The following is an 18,057-nucleotide window of genomic DNA, read 5'->3' as shown; positions in this document are numbered from 1 at the left end:
CAATTGAGGAGCTGTTGCCCGGAGGCTGGGGGAACCAGGCTGTAGAGAGCAGGTGTGTTCCTAAATCCTCTTCTCTGGGTGGTGCGTGGGGCAGCCTATTCATTTTTAAAAAAAAATATTTTATTTATTTAATCATGAGAGACACACACAGAGAGAGGGGCAGAGACACAGGCAGAGACAGAAGCAGGCTCCATGCAGGGAGCCCGATGTGGGACTCGATCCCAGGTCTCTAGGGTCATGACCTGGGCCAAAGGCAGATGCTCAACCACTGAGCCATCCGGGCTGCCCGGCCTATTCATTTTAATAACTAGTAAAGGGGCTCAACACGGCCCCCCAAGCCTACTGGCCGCCAGATCTGCAGCAGCTCCAACCTCCTAATGATGGAAAATCTGACTCAGCCCCAGAGATCACCCGGTTGGGCTCAGCCCGACAAGGAGCATGCGCACTAGCGGGCTGTCCGCCGTTTCATCTCCCTCAGGCTCCGCCCCCTCGGGCCACGCCCCTTTCCGACCCCCGCCTCCTTGCCCCGCCCCGCGCATGCGCAGCGGCGCATTTCCCGTGACGCTCCGCGGCGCGGGCGTTTTGGAAGAATGGCGGGCGTCGGGTTGTCCGGTTGTCTGGAAGGATGCTCTTCTACGAGCTGTGCGTGTGGCGGCGACAAGGACAAGTGGGGCAGGCGGCTCTCGGAAGACTCGAGCCGTCACCAGCTGCTGCAGAAGTGGACAAGCATGTGGAACTCCGTGAGCGGGGACGCGTCGGTGGCCTGTGCAAAGGGGACGCGGCGCGAGGAGACTGCGGAGCCGGCCGAGGAGGAGGAGGAGGAGGAGGAGGAGGAGGAGGACAGGCCACTGGTGTTTCTGTGCTCCGGCTGCAGGCGGCCGCTGGGCGACTCGCTGAGCTGGGTGGCGGGCCAGGAGGACGCCAACTGCATCTTGCTGCGCTGTCAGTTGCCGCGCGGAGGGTGGAAGAGGGGGGTGGGGAGGAACCTGGGGCCGCCTTCTTTCCCGGGGTGCAGCAACCCTACGACCGGGGAGGAGAAGGGGTGGGGTTATTTCGAGTATGCCCGGGGTTTTTACAAGCAGAAAAATCTGGGAGGTGAGCTGTCCCGGGAAAAGGGGAGGAGGATGGTCACCCTGGCACCTTGGGATCGCGAGTGATGAGCCCCTTTTCTGGGGTTCCCCCCCGCCCGCCACCCCCCCAGCCCAGAAGAGCAGCGATTCAATCAGCATCTTTGTGAGCATTGCTCAGTAAAAAATGACCAACTAAACCGTAAGCATTTGGGGTATTAGCTAGCTGTTAATTGGTAATTAGCTAGCTGCCAGTTGGTAAGTAATATTATTATTGGTTTAATTTGGAAATTAAGCTTGTCAGCTACCTGATTCCTGCAGGGGGATGTCAGGTTTGATTTTTTCTTCTCTTATTAGTTGTGTTAGCGGATGCCTTTCCTCTCGGAAGTGTTAACAACCATAGAGTTGCCAGAACACGTAACTATCAGAAAAAAAAAAATTCAAAAAGGAAACTTGTAATAAAAGCACCAATAATCCCTTCAGAATTGGGGAGGAAGGAGTTAATAGTAAAAAAAAGTCAAGAAGGTAGCTTGAGTTCTAGCTTCTAACACTAGCTCTGCCAGTTACCTGTATGTTTTCCCACTACTGTCTCATATTGTTGATTGCGTAGTATTTCTTTAGGGGAGCAGTTCACGTGTTTTTCTGAATGGGCGTAAAAATGGCTATTCCTCTTGGACTTGTGGTTATCAAGATCAAGTTTACGCTCTGAATTCTAGAAATATTTTAGTGGCAGAAATTCACCAGGGATTTATTGACCTATGTGGAATGTTTTCCCTTTTGGGATAGAACATTGAGAAGACAGAAGAACAGCGTGTCCACCAGTTACCTGGAACTTTTTGGGACCTGCTGTTTTCCAAAAAATGCATTCGCTCTTTGACATTAACTGCTGGGTCCCTTCCGATTGTTCAACATAAGCCTAAGAACATCGATTTCCTGTGGTAATTCATTGGGATTTCTTTGCACCTATTAAAGGATATTGGAGGAGATTACAGCTGCTGGAGATCTGGCGGCCAGTAGGCTTGGGGAGCCCCTTTACTAGTTATTAAAATGAATACGCCGCCACACGCATCACCCACCCTCGTTCCCCCACCCTCCGGGCGACAGCCCCTCAAATGTTAGCGTGCCTAAAAGTCACCTGCAAGCTGGTTGAAACAGATTTCTGGGCCCTGTCTTCACAGATCTAGTTCAGTGGGTTGGGTGGGCTACAAAGTGGTAACCATGAAGATTCTTTGCACTTTAATAGGTGCAGAAGGGTATACAAGTAAAAAAGACTTCTCCCCCAACACTGACACTCATATGCCTTAGTTTCATTTATCCTTCCAGATACCCTTCATGCATGTATGAACAAATTTAAATTAAAAAAAAAAATACACTTGAGATACTATTTATGCATTCTTATTTTTAAAAATTGCATATATATTGAGTGTTTCCACATGACATTTCTTACATTTTTAGGAACTTCTGGTGTCCTCTTGTTGAGAGGCAATATTGCATGGTAATAGAGGTTCTGGACTTGCTTATATTTGAATCCTGACCTGCCACTTAATAGCTGTGTATCCTTGGGCAGATTAGTTAACCTGTCTGTGCTTTAGTTTTGTGCTCTGTAAAAGGAGGATAGTACATACATGGGGTAGTTAGGATTAAGTGAGTTACTGTGTATCATGAGCTCAGAATGTCTACGAAGGGCCACTTAAGTGATTTTTCTAATGGAAGTACTGTTAATCCTCTTGATCTGTATCTGTTGATAGAAGTCTAGATTGTTTTCGGACTTGCTGCCATTAGAACAGCATGCACTTGGGTTGAGATTTTTGATACAGTAGGAGCATCTTTTTTTTAGTAGGCAAGAAATAGTATGTTTGGTGTTAAATCTTTCATTTTGCTTGTACTTTCTATCTTGCCTCTTTTCTATCTTGTCACATGCTTTTTTTTTCTTTTTTTTGCCTGTTTTCTTTTTTGTTTTATATATAAAAACACTTATGTTATTTACTTTTTCTTTTTTTTATTTACTTTTTCTATATCAGTTTTTAAATTTTAAAAACTGTCCACTTTAGACCATTCGATTTACTCCTTCCATTCACCACTACAGCCATGAAAGATAAAGAAATGAACTCTTGGGTTAACTTCCATTCCTTCCACCTCAGTTTGAGTTAGTTTGATTACTTTTACTTCGTCAAGGTTTGTAACATTTAAGATCAGTTCTCTAGCCATAGCAGGTCATTGAGCCTTAATGTAACATGTGCATGAATTTATTTTTCAACTCCAGGACTCTTAATAATACAAGAAAGCCTATTAATTGCTTTCTCATTCCTGAGTTGTTTATTTCCTTAATCGTCACCAGTAGACCCTCCCAACCTCTGCCCTAATCCCCAAGAAAACTTCAAGTTTGAGTGGTTGAAAATGTCTTTCTGTTCTCTTTTACATGAATGACAACTTGACAACATGTACAATTCTGGGATCATGCTCTTTGCTTTTTCCAGGCACTGAGCAGCTAGTTCAAAGGCCCCGAGGCTTGTGTGACTGAAGAGCAGAATGAAGAGGAAGGAGGCAATAAAAGAGAGGAAGGAGGGGGCCAGCAAATTCAGGGCCTTGGAAGCCATTCTTCAGAACTGGAATCTATTCTATTGAGTGAGGTGTTTAAGCAAGGGGGTGATAGGACCCAGATGTTTCTTTGGAGGAAGCACTGAAGGAAAAATAAGCATGGATGTGGAAGGTCAGTAGGAGCTAGTGCAATAGTCTGGGCAAGAGGAGGTAGTGATGGCTTGGGAACAGAAGTGCAATGTGTGAAGTGGAATTGACAGGACTTATCAGTGGAGTGGAATATGGGGGATCAGGATGGAGGGGATGAAGAATAAAGGATGATGCCCTGCTTTCTGATTTGGGCAGCTGGGTTGATGAAGGTGGAATTCACCCAGTTCAGGGGGACTGTAGGAGGTGAAATCAATCGCTTTGGACATTTTTAGGAGTGATGTCCCTTCTTCATTTCCTTCCATTCCATGTCCCTTCCTTTATTGTATCTTGGACCTGGACCCTCTGGAAATGTTTCCTGTTCTCAAGTCATGGTCTAAAGGAGAGATTTCTGTACAGGTCCCAGAGATCTCCGCACTTACCATCTAGGGATGTGTATATTGGCTTTTAGCATCTTTCTTGGTTTTATCCCAATTTTATTATACCTTATAGGTATTCTTTGTAGTCTGTGATTGAGGTTCCAATTGTTCCAAGCTTTACTGGCAGTGGAATTTTCCCCTTAATTTTACTCATTTTATTAATGTCAGTGGTTTTCAAGGAAGAGAAGGAAATAACTTTCATTCTGCCATCTTTTTTCCAGAAGACCTCCGTACATTTGATTTTGAATCACCCTTGTGTATGTGTGACTTTGGGCTGTTATTTTCTCTGGTTCTTTGAGTTCTTTTTTTTTTTTTATTTTTATTTTATTTATTTATTCATGAGAGAGAGAGAGAGAGAGAGAGGAGACAGAGACACAGGCAGAGGGAGAAGCAGGCTCCATGCAGGGAGCCCGACGTGGGACTCGATCCTGGGACTCCCAGATCATGCGCTGGGCTGAAGGCAGGCGCTAAACCACGGAGCCACCCAGGGACCCCCTGGTTCTCTGAGTTCTAAAGTAAAAATTAAATTAGAGGTTCTCTAAGTATCTGCACGTATATTATAGCAAACCACATTAATGAATTATTGTTACTTTGCTCCAGGTGTTTCCTCTAATGTTTCTGTGGATAAAGAACAGATACTATCCAAACGTAAAAACGAAAATGGTTGGTGAGTAAGGCTTTTATCTGTGTGAATATGTGTATTAGAGAAAATGTTTACTTTTCAACTAAAAATCTTTAATAAAATCATTACCGGTAAGATTAATTGGGATAAGACTTTATTCATGGTGATCAGTATAGAATCAGTCATTTTAATGTATCAATTCTTTAGCACAGAAGCAGCCACAGACAATACATAACTGAATAGGCACTGTCCATGTTCCAATAAAAGTATATTTACAAAAAATAAGTGCCTGGCCCATGGGCCATACTTTGCTCTCCTGGAAGGTAACACTGGTTGTTCACTAGTTACTATTGATTAGGGCCCAGACTCTCTGAAGTTAAATGATAACTTACAGAAAGATTAGTAAAATTAATAATTTGTAAAATTACAGATAATTTTAGTCTAGTAAAGACACAAATGTTCTCTGCTAGTAGAGAAAAAAAAGATGGCCATCTTTTTTAGATATTGTGTTGGAAGAATTTCTAAATATATTAAGTTACATACTGCACTCTTTTTGGTCTTTGGGCTTAGTGCTAAAGCAAACTGAAAATAAAAGTAGAAAAAGAAAATGTATCATAAAAATCTCAAAGTTGCCTTAGATCAATAGTATTTTTTTAATGTCATGTAACCCATAGAAAATGCTAGTGTCACACTTATACACATGTACATGCCTCTCTGCATGAGGCCAGAAGCAACCAGCACAGGGGCTCAGTGATCCCAAGCCCGGTGCTGCCATTCCAAGGGTCGAAGGGATCACGCTCTTGGCATTATCTGCCACCCACTGCTACAAGTAGCATCCTCAATAAACTGAATGGGAGGCTCTCCCTTATCTAATTGTTGCCCAAAGCGGGTCTTAACCAATATATATGAAGTAACTTTAGGTGATATACAAACAACCAAACAAATTAATAATCATGTATGTTTTTCTAGTGTGTATTTAAAAATACTGGTTTTTCATTTCATTTTATTTTGTTTATTTATTTTTAAAGATTTTATTTATTTATTCTTGAGACACACACACACACACACACACACAGATACAGACAGGCAGAGGGAGAAGCAGGCTCCATGCAGGGAGCCCGACATGAGACTCCACCTCAGGTTTCCAAGATCACACCATGGGCTGAAGGCGGCGCTAAACTGCTGAGCCACCGGGCTTCCCCTGGTTTTTCATTTTAAAGTAATACTGGAGTATCCACCCAAATAAAGTATTTCTTTCTTTTTCTTTTCTTTTTTTTAAAAAATATTTTATTTATTTATTCATGAGAAACACACAGAGAGGCAGAGACATAGGCAGAGGGAGAAGCAGGCTCCATGCAGGGAGCCTGATGTGGCATTCGATCCTGGGACTCCAGGATCGTGCCCTGAGCTGAAAGGAGGCACTAAACCGCTGAGCCACCCAGGGATCCCCCTAAAGTATTATTTCAATGAAAAAATTACTCTGGGATCTCTAGGTGGCTCAGTGGTTTGGTGCCTGCCTTCGGCCCAGGGCGTGATCCGGGAGTCCCGGGATCGAGTCCCGCATCGGGCTCCCTGCATGGAGCCTGTTTCTCCCTCTGCCTATGTCTCTGCCTCTTTCTGTGTCTCATGAATAAATAAATAAAAAATCTTAAAAAAAAAAAAAAAACTCTGTTTAAGGAGAATTAAATTAATAGTAGTACACGTAGTATGTGGATGTGACAGATGTGCTGCAGGTGACCTCAGTTTGGAAAACCAGCCTTAGATATTCCTCATTTGAAGAAAGTAAGGCCTTAGGGAGATTAGAAGTTTGCTAAAGCCACAGGACTTTTTAGTAGTTAGAGCTAGGATGATGCCTGTATCTCTCCTTCCTTCTTGCAAACTGTTATTTCTTCTTTCCTTCCCAATTTTAGCCATTTTGAGGCCAATTTCACCATTTTTGCCATATCCATCTACTACCTTTGCTATCTTGTACTTCATAGCTTTTATTACATTGACTCAGGATTTTTATTTAATAAATTTAAAAAGGAATCTAATATTACTGCCATATCATTTGCTGTTAACTAGAAGTGAACCACAATGAAAACAGATGTTATTAAACTCTAGCAGAGATGCTGTTGCCTGGCTGATCTGAGCCTAAGGTCTGTTTTCTCACTGTTAAAAGATTTGCAACTGTGAGGTTTGTGTTAAAGACTTCCTAGCACTTCTTAGGATTGATAAGAACTGTAAGGGGGCACTGACTCTTACTCTGTGAGCCAGTGTTATTTAGTCCTGTTTATGTGTGTCTCTTGAACCCATCATTTATGCCACACAAATTCAAATTCAAGACATTGACTAAGGTCCCATATTCTACACTTGAGGAGATAACCATATTGCCTTAGGATGCCTGTCCTATGGAATAGTTGCCTGAGCTGCCTGTAGCTGGTTAGCAAGAGCCCTCTGGGGCTCAGAAATGTGTTGTAAAGGTGCTGTTTCCTGGGTTCATTCTGTCATTTGTTAAGGTTCTCACATGCTTACTCATTTCTGTCGGAAAATCACTCCATGATTTCTGGCACTGCTTTCTCAGTATTGTTGTTCAGCATTAATGGTGAGTTCTGGCCAAACCCTTGCCAGTGGTGAAAGCAGAAAGACACTGCAATAATTGTAACTACACTCTCGTCATCATTCCTTAGATCACTCTGGAAGTATGAATGGGTTTGTGTGTATTCTTCACTGGTGTTTACTTTGATTTTGGTAATTTGGGATAAAACAATGCTATCCGTTGATCAGTGTGTTTTGTATTTTGGGTTTATTTAAGTAGCTTTTCTTGGCTGATTACACCTACCTTATACGTTAGTTCACAATCTTGGTAATTGTGTATGGCAGCCTCAAGATTATGAGGTTTGAGATGTAGTATGAACATTTTCCTGTACACTGTTGGTAGTATAGATAGGGTTGCCTCCCGGGCTTTATTTACTAAGAAATATAAAATATAAAAAACATATATAAAATATTAAAATATATAAAATATACAGAAAAATATAAAATATAAAAGCATGTGGAAGCTTAATAATATGATCAGTGTCATACTATCTAGCTAATTTTATCACTAGTAAGAACTTAAAATTTATTGGGCATTTTGTTCTTTGTTCCATACGTAGCTGCAGTAGTTAAATCTCTTGGTATATTTAAGTAAACAATAATGCAGTCTATAATATGTTGTTTGAGTCTTGGTTGGCTCCATTTTTTCGGTAACAGGAATAGCTATTTAGTTATTACAGGTGGCTCAATATCAATAGGAATTATATAATTCTTTTGAAATAATAACTATCTTTTGGGTTGTATATTATATTATGATCACTAGATTTATGTATTTATGTATTTATTTTTAAAAGATATTATTTATTTATTCATGAGAGACATAGGCAGAGACATAGGCAGAGGGAGAAGCAGGCTCCATGCAGGGAGCCCGATGCAGGACTCGATCCTGGATCTCGAGAATCATGCCCTGAGCTGAAGGCAGGCGTCAAACCGCTGAGCCACCCAGGTGTCCCTGATCACTAGATTTCAATCTTCAGTTATCATCAATTTGCTATATGTTTTGATTGTGGTTTGTTATAGATATTTATAGAATGGCAAATTTGGATAGATCAGCTTGGCAAGGCATTTGGGTGACTGGATTCTAAGATTTTTTTTTTTTTTTTTTTTAAATTTATGATAGGCACACAGTGCGAGAGAGAGAGGCAGAGACACAGGCAGAGGGAGAAGCAGGCTCCATGCACCGGGAGCCTGACGTGGGATTCGATCCCGGGTCTCCAGGATCGCGCCCTGGGCCAAAGGCAGGCGCCAAACCGCTGCGCCACCCAGGGATCCCTGGATTCTAAGATTTAAAGAAGACATGAGTCAACATTGGTAGGGGAGATTATATTCAAATATGCAGAGCCTGAGCTGAGAAATAACTAGAATGAAGGAATAATTATGTAGAGAACGTGAATCATTAAGTAAAATATTTGTGAGTTGCCTATGTGGAACATATCCATAGTGGAAGAAAAGTGTTAGGTCAAAGAATAATTAAAAAGAGAAAGGCAACCCTAACAGATGAACGTGTTAGAGATTTATTTAACTCATTACTGAGGCAGTCAGAACATGGCAAAGCTGGTTTAGAGGAGGATACTCTCTGTAGAACAAATTTAGTTAATGTCCCACAGGACAATAGAGCCTCAGCCTTTAAAGTTACCTTTTCTACTAGCAGAGAACATTTGTGTCTTTACTAGACTAAAATTATCTGTAATTTTACAAATTATTAATTTTACTAATCTTTCTGTAAGTTATCATCTAACTTCAGAGAGTCTGGGCCCTAATCAATAGTAACTAGTGAACAACCAGTGTTACCTTCCAGGAGAGCAAAGTATGGCCCATGGGCCAGGCACTTATTTTTTGTAAATATACTTTTATTGGAACATGGACAGTGCCTATTCAGTTATGTATTGTCTGTGGCTGCTTCTGTGCTAAAATAGTAGAGGCGAATCATTGCAACAGATACCACATGGCCTACAAACCTGAAATGTTTGTTCCTTGGATCATTATAGAACAAATCTATCTATGGTCATATTGGACAATATGACATTGAAAGGACATGTGGAATCCTTATCTTATTTTCAAATTTTAGATAGTTTTTCTTAATACCAGATTGAGGCATTTACATCCTAGAAAAACACCACATCAGTATTCTTTCTTGTCACTTTTCTGTATGTCACTAAGTGCTTAAGGCACTGTAGCCTCGAGGTGACTATCTACATTTCATTTTTTCTTTTCTTTTTTTTTTTAAGATTTATTCACGAGAGACACAGAGAATGAGAGAGAGAGAGAGGCAGAGAGACACAGGCTGAGGGAGAAGCAGGCTCCATGCAGGGAGTCTGACATGGGACTTGATCCCGGGTCTCCAGGATCACACCCTGGGCTGAAGGCAGTGCTAAACTGCTGAGCCACCCGGGCTGCCCTTAACTGTCTACATTTCTAATATAAACATTTTACTATCATTTACCCCCCTTCTTTATACACATGACTTAGTAAGGTTGGACTGACATATTTTAGCAACTTAAATATTAAATGTTTATGGATTTTTAACAATGGGATTTTTGTTATAACGAGTTGCTACTTTGCTAAAACAATGGCACTTCTTCATTGCAGCATTCTGGAGACTTTGTACTGCACAGGGTGCTCACTCAATCTTGGCTACGTATATAGATGCACACCCAAGAATCTAGATTACAAGAGAGACTTGTTTTGCCTCAGTGTTGAAGCCATTGAAAGGTAAGCTTGAGGGCAGCCCCGGTGGCACAGCGGTTTAGTGCTGCCTGCAGCCCAGGGCGTGATCCTGGAGACCTGGGATCGAGTCCCACGTCAGGCTCCCTGCATGGAGCCTGCTTCTCCCTCTGCCTGTGTCTCTGCCTCTCTCTCTCTCTCTGTGTCTCTATGAATAAATAAATAAAAATCTTTAAAAAAAAAAGAAAGGTAAGCTTGATAAACAAATGGATACCTCATAACTGATTTCTCAGATAGTTTTTTGCAGAAAAATTAATATGAAAACATCCAAACTAAATCAACACTATTTGGTTAAAATATATTTTCAAGTAATAATTTCTGACAATAAAGCCAGTGATTTTTTGTTGTTGTTTTGTTTTGACCTGATGTATTTGGTATTTGAAAATCATACATTCTAAATGATAAAGAGCAAGCACGGTGAGAACATTTTTCCAGAGTAAAAAATATGTTCAATTTTTCCTAAAAATTGAATTAATTCAATAGGACTTTTTTTTAAGCAGTTGTGTGGATTGAAACGTGTCGTTCATTTTATTTTCTCCCCCAGTTTTTAGCTGCCTAAAATATCATCAAATATTAGGAATTTAAAAACTGGTTAGGAGAGAAGTCCCTTTGGTATTCTGGAAAAAGTAGAAATACAAAGTCCAGCTATTTTCATGGGTCTAGTAAAAGGAATCGCCTATTTTTTCTGAGGTATGCAAGGAAGTGCCTTCATTCTCCAAGATTTCTATACAAGTACATATTCGGAAACAAGGTAAATAGGAGGCTGATGACAGATGTCAGTTAAAGAGTTTCAGATAGCTTAAAGGCCTTCTAAATTCATTAGCCTTTTTCAGTTAGAAACACAAAATTGAATAACTCATTTGACCCCAATGTATTTTCACTTATCCTACAAAAGATGTGACCTTCAAGACTTTAAAGACGCTTAAAAACCTCCTATATCAGGAAAGAACAATTTAAGAAGAAAAGAATGCCTATATTTTTCATTACTTGAGGTATTTTGTCACTCCCATTGAATTCCTTAGATTTTCTCCTGAAAAGATATGACTGTGGTTTTTTTCCTAATTATGATTTCTCAGCTACTTATTCTTTGATAACTGTAATATGCCACCATGTTTGAAAGTAGACAGGTGTAGATCAAAATTTTAAACTCGTAAGCCTCTTACAGTCCTTACACAAAAGGATGATAGAACAGGTATTGCTCATTGTTGTAAGCATGTATGTCTATCTGGAGAGAGATCTATTTTGGCTTAAATATATAAATAGAAGACCCAGGCCTAAACAGAAGCTCCCTTAATCTCCATGGGAATTTTACTAAGATGTGTGAAAATTATTATTATTATTATTATTTTTTTAAATTTTATTTATTTATGATAGTCACATAGAGAGAGAGAGAGAGAGGCAGAGACACAGGCAGAGGGAGAAGCAGGCTCCATGCACCGGGAGCCCGATGTGGGATTCGATCCCGGGTCTCCAGGATCGCGCCCTGGGCCAAAGGCAGGCGCCAAACCGCTGCGCCACCCAGGGATCCCAGATGTGTGAAAATTAAGTGAGGGAAAATATTTCATGAAAGGCATGAAATTCAGTTGGGTTAGTACAAAACTTTCAAAAGTGGTGCGTTTCTGTATAAAAGAAAACATTGGAAGACTTTGTTTGCCACAGGAGATTATAGTATTGAAGTTGTTTTTTCCTGAACAGCTGAAGTTTAGGGTAAAAGTTATCTCTTAGGGCAGAGTTTTAATGCCAAGGAACCTGGCTGGTTTTAGAAGTGTTTATTTACTTTTTTGTTTAAGACTTTTAAGTAGTCTCTGTACCCATTGTCGGCTCAAACTCATGACCCCAAGACCAGAGTCACATGCTCTATGGACTGAGCCAGCCAGGCACCCCAATTTACAGTTTTGTAAATGATTCACTGCCCCTTCATTTCCTTCTTCATCTCATTCTTCCTTCCTAAACTGGATGTTAATTGGCTTCTGCAATTTCACCTCCCATGCAATTTTTCAGAAATATAATCACTGAGGTGTCCAAAGCAAGCTTGTTCTTATTTGACAAAAGAAGTGACATTGAAGTTGCTACAAGTGATGAAAGACTTAGAAAGAAATGCAAGTTAATCAAGTTTTCTTCGGTGAAATCTAGCACCTTCTTATTTGCCGTTTAGATTTATTGGGTTAGCAACAGTGGGCCTGTTTTCCTCATTTGCAGGCCATATTTCTCTTATCCCGTATTTTCTACAGCAGAGTGTCTCCTAACCCAGGGACCCGAGCAGAATATAAGTTTGAAGATAACTGTTGAAGTTGCCAGATCAAAGTAACGAAGAGTTGATTCCATACGTTATTTACTAAAAGTCAAATTTGAAAGTACACATGTTCCCAAAAAGTTATAGAAAGTAAAAATGCAGTGGCTTCTTCTGGATCTTTTTAAACTTTTTAATCATAGAATTTTGAACTATGAGTGTTAATCTTTTGCCACTCAGTTAACAAAAGAGCAAACTTGTTCCAGTAATGAAATGCTCAGAATATTGGAAAATATGTAGGAATACCTGGACAAATCTGTTATGGAGAAAAACATGATTTTATGTGGCACAACTTCCTATGTAGGTTGCTATTAACAAAAGTAGTTATTTTGTGTTTACTCAGTACAAATATGTAGTGTAACATACTTAAAAGAGTTTTAATATTATTTAATTAACATGAATTTAATATTTGCCTCATTTTCATATTTTAACTTTGTACTGTACTATACTTCAGTTATATCTTAGGATCCTCGGAAAAGCAAATTGTGTCAGAAGATAAAGAACTTTTTAATCTTGAAAGCAGAGTTGAAATAGAAAAGTCTCTGAAGCAGGTAATTCCGTTCTGTACTTTTTATATCTTTGTGTGAACAACTTCTTTTAGTGAGCTCCTCCACAAATAATCCTCAGAATGGCATCTGTTTTGATCTTAGTGCTTTCATGGTAAGAGAGTGCTTATTTTATTTCAGTTGTTAGGAAAGTTGATTTTGGGGGTTAGCCAAACTATAAGCTAAAGCTTAATCAAAAAAATTATAAGACATTTCATGCCTCAATCAAGGCAGTATATATTCTAAAACTAGTAAACTATATTTCATTTGATTCAATTCTCATGGTATAAACAACCTGAGTTTTGAATGTTAACATCTTCTCACAGCCAGATAGGCAGGATACCCATGAGTGTATAAAAGAGCTCTAGGTTAGAGGTTGAGAACTACTGATAATAGAATTATGCCTTATTTACATAAAATTTAGTTTATGCCTCTAAATAATTTCATGTGTAATGCATAACATATTCATAAATTTCATTAGCAATACATATGTTAATAATTTAATCATGTGATTTTAATCATAATCATGTGTATCTGAAAATTTTTTTTTCAATTCAATAGATGGAAGATGTTTTGAAAGCGTTACAAATGAAGCTGTGGGAGGTTGAATCAAAATTGTCCTTTACCAGTTGCAAAAACTGAAATCTCTTCCAAGCCCCCCACTCTGGACTCCGTGCTGATGGACACTTCTTTCATATGCAGCAATTCTGGTTCTCATTTGATTTCACTTAGAATGGAAGGAATTCTAAGTGGCCGTATGTATATGTGGTGTTCTCTTGTGTTGACTAAGTGAGAAGGATTTCAGAATTACTTTTATGGATATAGTAAATGGTTAAAAGGATGGCTGTTTCCCAAAGCTGAATTTTAAAGTCATTTTATGATACTTGCTGAAACTGGAATTTAGTAGTTTTTGCTTTGATAAGAAACTGCCCTGATTTTCTGAAGTATTTATTTCTCTTTATTGAATTCATTTCCTTTTAAAAAAAATTTTCAGGGCAGCCCGGGTGGCTCAGTGGTTTAGCGCCGCCTTCAGCCAAGGGCCTGATCCTGGAGACCTAGGATCAAGTCCCACGTTGGGCTCCCTGCATGGAGCCTGCTTCTCCTTCTGCCTGTATCTCTGCCTCTCTCTGTGTGTCTCATGAATAAATAAATATTTTTAAAAAATTTTTAAAATTTTTTTAAATTTTTAATTTTTAAAAAAATTTTATTCACCTCTAATACCTTGGGAAGTATTTAATATTGAATGGCAAGAAAATCTTAGAGGTTTTTCCATCCACTGTGTGATTGACTCTCTGAAAACAGATCCATAAAGCTCTCTGAAGAAACTGGTCAGTTGAATTATTTGTCAGAACTGTTTGAAAACTTGCACAAGAGGAGAATAGAATATATTCTAATGGTAGTAGAATTCCACTTGGTCTGTTTGTTTACTACTATATGGCCCCCAAAACCTGGAATAATACATCTCTGAGGGTGGGATTCTGTGAAATTTTCAATCTTTGATAATGTGAGACTTATGCAACATGTGCTATTTTTAAAAGTGGGAGAATAAAGATTAAAAGCAAGTATTAAAAAAAAAAAAACAAGTATTTTAAGATTGATTTTTACAAAACTGAGTTGTGGTATTTAACTGAAGTCAGAAATCCTGATGCCATGACTTCAACACATTTACTGGTTGTGGTGATGTGGGAGGCCTGCTCAGGAGTGTAAAGGTAACCCCAGATTTCTCCAGGCCCCTTTCTGTTTTGTGGTACAGATGAGGCCACTAATCTGAGTACCAGATTAGTACTCAGTATGTGTGAGTGACAACTCAGTTTCTGCTCAGAAGCTCCCTATTTATTTCTGATAATTCTTAAAGGTATCCTAATAAAAGGTCTTAAGTCAAAGTCAAATCAGCTGACTCATTTACAGTTATTGAATTATTTTTGATAGATTAGCTGAGTGAGCCCTCTAGGTCTCCTCTCACAGACATGCGACCAGGTAGGAAACGGTGGAGAGAACACACATACTTGTACCTACCAGGAACAAGACAGTCCTCTTACCTCAGTAAGCTTGATGCAGTCCCAAGTGTCTGTCCCCTCAGGTGCTTTAGGGGCAGCTTTCCTGAAAGTTCATTCAGAACAGGTGGGAGAGTATGGTTACAGCAGGATTCAGCTAACTTCCTGGCTGTGCAGGGAACAACACACCAGCAGTCACTTCAGGGCTATTCCAAAGGACAGGTGGTTTGGCTCCCTAATTCCTTTTACCCTGCTCATACTGGGGCAGGATATCTAGCCAATCCATGCATCTCGAAAACTACTCACTTCACCAATGAAAAATAATTTCTGATATCCACAGTGCTGACTAAGCCTCTCTTGTGGATCAGGAGATAAGCTTAGCTCAGGTGCTTTCGGCTACCTCTAGTGTGGGCCTTTGATTAGCCATCCCCACGGTTGTCTTTCCTGTTAGGATCCTACAGATGAAGTTAACTGACCACTCCTGGTACAGATGAAAAGGTCATACACGTTTGTACCACATGCTCTTCACAGAAGCATCTGATGGGAATCCCCAGGAGATGGTTGGGTTTCATAAGGCAGAGTCTGCATCTTTGGCCTCTGCCTGTGATGTCACCAAGGGGTTTGCCTGCCACTGCCACGGAGAGAGATGTTGAGGTTCCCAAACTGTTCACCCTGAGGACTCCGAGTGGGACTGCTTTGTCCTCCCTGCATGCTGCTCTATGACACCTTGAAGAAGGAGGTGACCCCCCACTCTGGGCCAGCCTTATCTGGGGCCACCTGTTTCCCCAAAGCCTGGCAAGCCTGGCTTTTCTGGCTTCACATGAGGTCTCATCAGAATGCTACTTTTAAAACTCATCCTGTATATCCACATCTTAAAATCTACAAGACTTGAGGCAATGGGTTCTTCTTTCTGAACCTTGTACCTGAAAAACACTGCTTTCGTTTCTGGTTACCAAGTTCCAGTAAAGCACTGCTTATGAGCAGGAATGAGGGTGCGGAAGCAAGAAACAGACGTTCCAGTCCAAATTGCGGAAGACCTGGCAAAGAGCCTTCAGGTAGATGGATCCAGAAATTGTTCTTAAGCCCTCCCTGTAAAGGGCACTCCCCAGTTCTTTAGTAAGAAGCTACGGAACCTGCTACCAGAACTTAGTAGGTGGCCTTTCTAGACTCTTCTAACTATGTGTAGAACATTATAGAGTTTCACCCCAGAGTGTGGGTTCTGTAGTTTTCAGCAAATGCTCCCATCGTGTTTGTAGATTTCTAAGCCAGAGAGCCCACTGAGGTCATTGCTCTGTGTAGCATCTCTGCCTGGATGGAATGCACTCTACCTGGATGATTCTAGTCAAGCTCTGGAGATTTAAAATGGACAAAATCAGGAGAATGTCTCCTTGCAGAATTGGGTCTAGGCATTTAGTGGGAAGTTCTTGAACAAAGAAATCACGAGTGGGGCTTCCCTCAGCTTGTTTTTGAGAGATGGTCTTACCGGTAGCAGAAGTCCTGGATCGGGATCCCAGTTCAACCGCTTTCTTAGCCATGTGAACTTGAGCAAATTATTTCATCATCTTGAGCCTCTATTTCCTCATCTGTAAAATGAGGATATGGTAACCTTCCCTTGAATCACAGGTTATCAAATTAGATAATGATTATGAGAGTACTTTGGAAACAGTAACACATCACAAAAATCAAGTGACAACAGTTTAGCCTTATTTAAAATAGAGTTGATCTGATTGACTCTCCTAGCTAGTATACTCATAAGATTCTATGGATGTAAAGGGAGAAATCTGGAACACCATAATAAATATGTTACCATTTATTGAATTTATTTTTTTCTCCAACTGCAAATATACTACATGAACATTGTAGAAATTTTGAAAAATAGAATGGCACAAATGAAGCTCCTGGGGGGCTCAGTCAGTTGAATGTCCACCTCTTGGCTTCTGCTCAGGTCATGATCTTGCAGTCATGGGGTCGAGCCCCGAGTCTGCTTGGGGGCGGGGGCGAGGAGTCTGCTCTGGATTCTCTCCTCCTGCCCTCCTGCTCCCTCCCCTGCTCATGCTCTCTCTCAAATAAATTTTAAAAATCTTAGAAAAAAAAAAAAAAAAAAAAGAATGGCACAAAGAAGGAAATAAAACCGACACATAATCTCACAACTAAAAAAGTTCATCACTTTTTGGGGTATATCTTCGTAGTCATTTTTATCTGCAAATTTGGAACCACACCAAACATACTGTTTTCACTTAAACTGTAACTGTTTCTGCATCATTAAATCTTTTACAACCTGATTTTTAGTGACTACCTATTTTTAAGGAAATGTTTATTTTAAAACCTGTTTAAGTGTAATCAGATGGTATGAAATGCACACTTTTTAGTGGCTTAACAGCTGAGTTTGCTTGTCAAATAAGAGGTAAGGAGCGAGAGAAATCTTAGACCGGTTACTTCTGTCTAGCTCCAGGCTGTGCAGGAGCTGAGAGGCAGCTGTTAAATTGTCAGGAATTTTGTGAGCTGGTTATTAAGCTGTTGGTAGCTTCGAGTGGGCCATGGCTAGGAGTATTTACACCAGAAAAACTAGCCCGAGCTAAAGAACCTGAAAAACAGCCCCCACCCCCACCAGATGGTTGCTCAGGACATTACTGTGTCTATTTAAATCTCCATACTGTTTGACTTAAAGTTTAAGAGAAAGAAACGGATTTCTCTTTTCATCACCCAGAAAGACTCCATCCTAACATCTTTTCATTTAATAAACCTAAAATGAAACACCATCTTAAGACTTCAGCCACATTCTTCACGGTCTCTGGAGCAAAAGCAAAAATAACCTGAAAGCTAACGACTAAAAATTCTGTATCAATAGTCAATGTTGTGTATATATGTTTTGTTCTTCCTGAATAAGATAAATAGGTGGGCGGTTGCATGCCGATGAACCAGCAGAGAAAGCTCATTTGCAATTACTTTGAACTGAGGGAAGATCATTTATTCTTTGATCTAACCCAGACTTGTTTTGGGGACTGATCATTAATTTTGTTTAATAAGAGCTGAGTTCCATCTGTCTGGCAGGGGTTTTATGTAGGCAGGTGATCACGGCGGCATGCGCGTCAAGGTCAATCTATGTAACTGTAGTGTCTTCGGAATGTGTACAC

The 18,057-nt window shown here is 40.2% G+C and overlaps 1 protein-coding gene across 2 annotated transcripts; it reads left to right on the top strand.

Moving 5' to 3' along the window:
• Nucleotides 1–551: 551 nt before the first annotated feature.
• On the top strand, nucleotides 552–14,812 carry MIS18A (MIS18 kinetochore protein A). Of its 2 annotated transcripts, XM_077878990.1 has the most exons (5): nucleotides 552–942; nucleotides 4,772–4,838; nucleotides 9,960–10,082; nucleotides 12,839–12,935; nucleotides 13,491–14,812. In XM_077878990.1, exons 1-5 carry the CDS (start codon nucleotides 591–593, stop codon nucleotides 13,569–13,571), a joined length of 720 nt encoding a protein of 239 aa, XP_077735116.1. In that variant the 5' UTR covers nucleotides 552–590; the 3' UTR covers nucleotides 13,572–14,812. The 2 variants fall into 2 exon arrangements, with proteins under 2 accessions (XP_077735116.1, XP_077735117.1); XM_077878991.1 differs by lacking the exon at nucleotides 9,960–10,082.
• The last annotated feature ends 3,245 nt before the right edge of the window (nucleotides 14,813–18,057 follow it).

Source organism: Canis aureus, chromosome 30 (genome assembly GCF_053574225.1).
Source record: "Canis aureus isolate CA01 chromosome 30, VMU_Caureus_v.1.0, whole genome shotgun sequence".
Classification (NCBI taxonomy): domain Eukaryota; kingdom Metazoa; phylum Chordata; class Mammalia; order Carnivora; family Canidae; genus Canis; species Canis aureus.
This window is presented reverse-complemented; position numbering and strand designations above follow the sequence as displayed.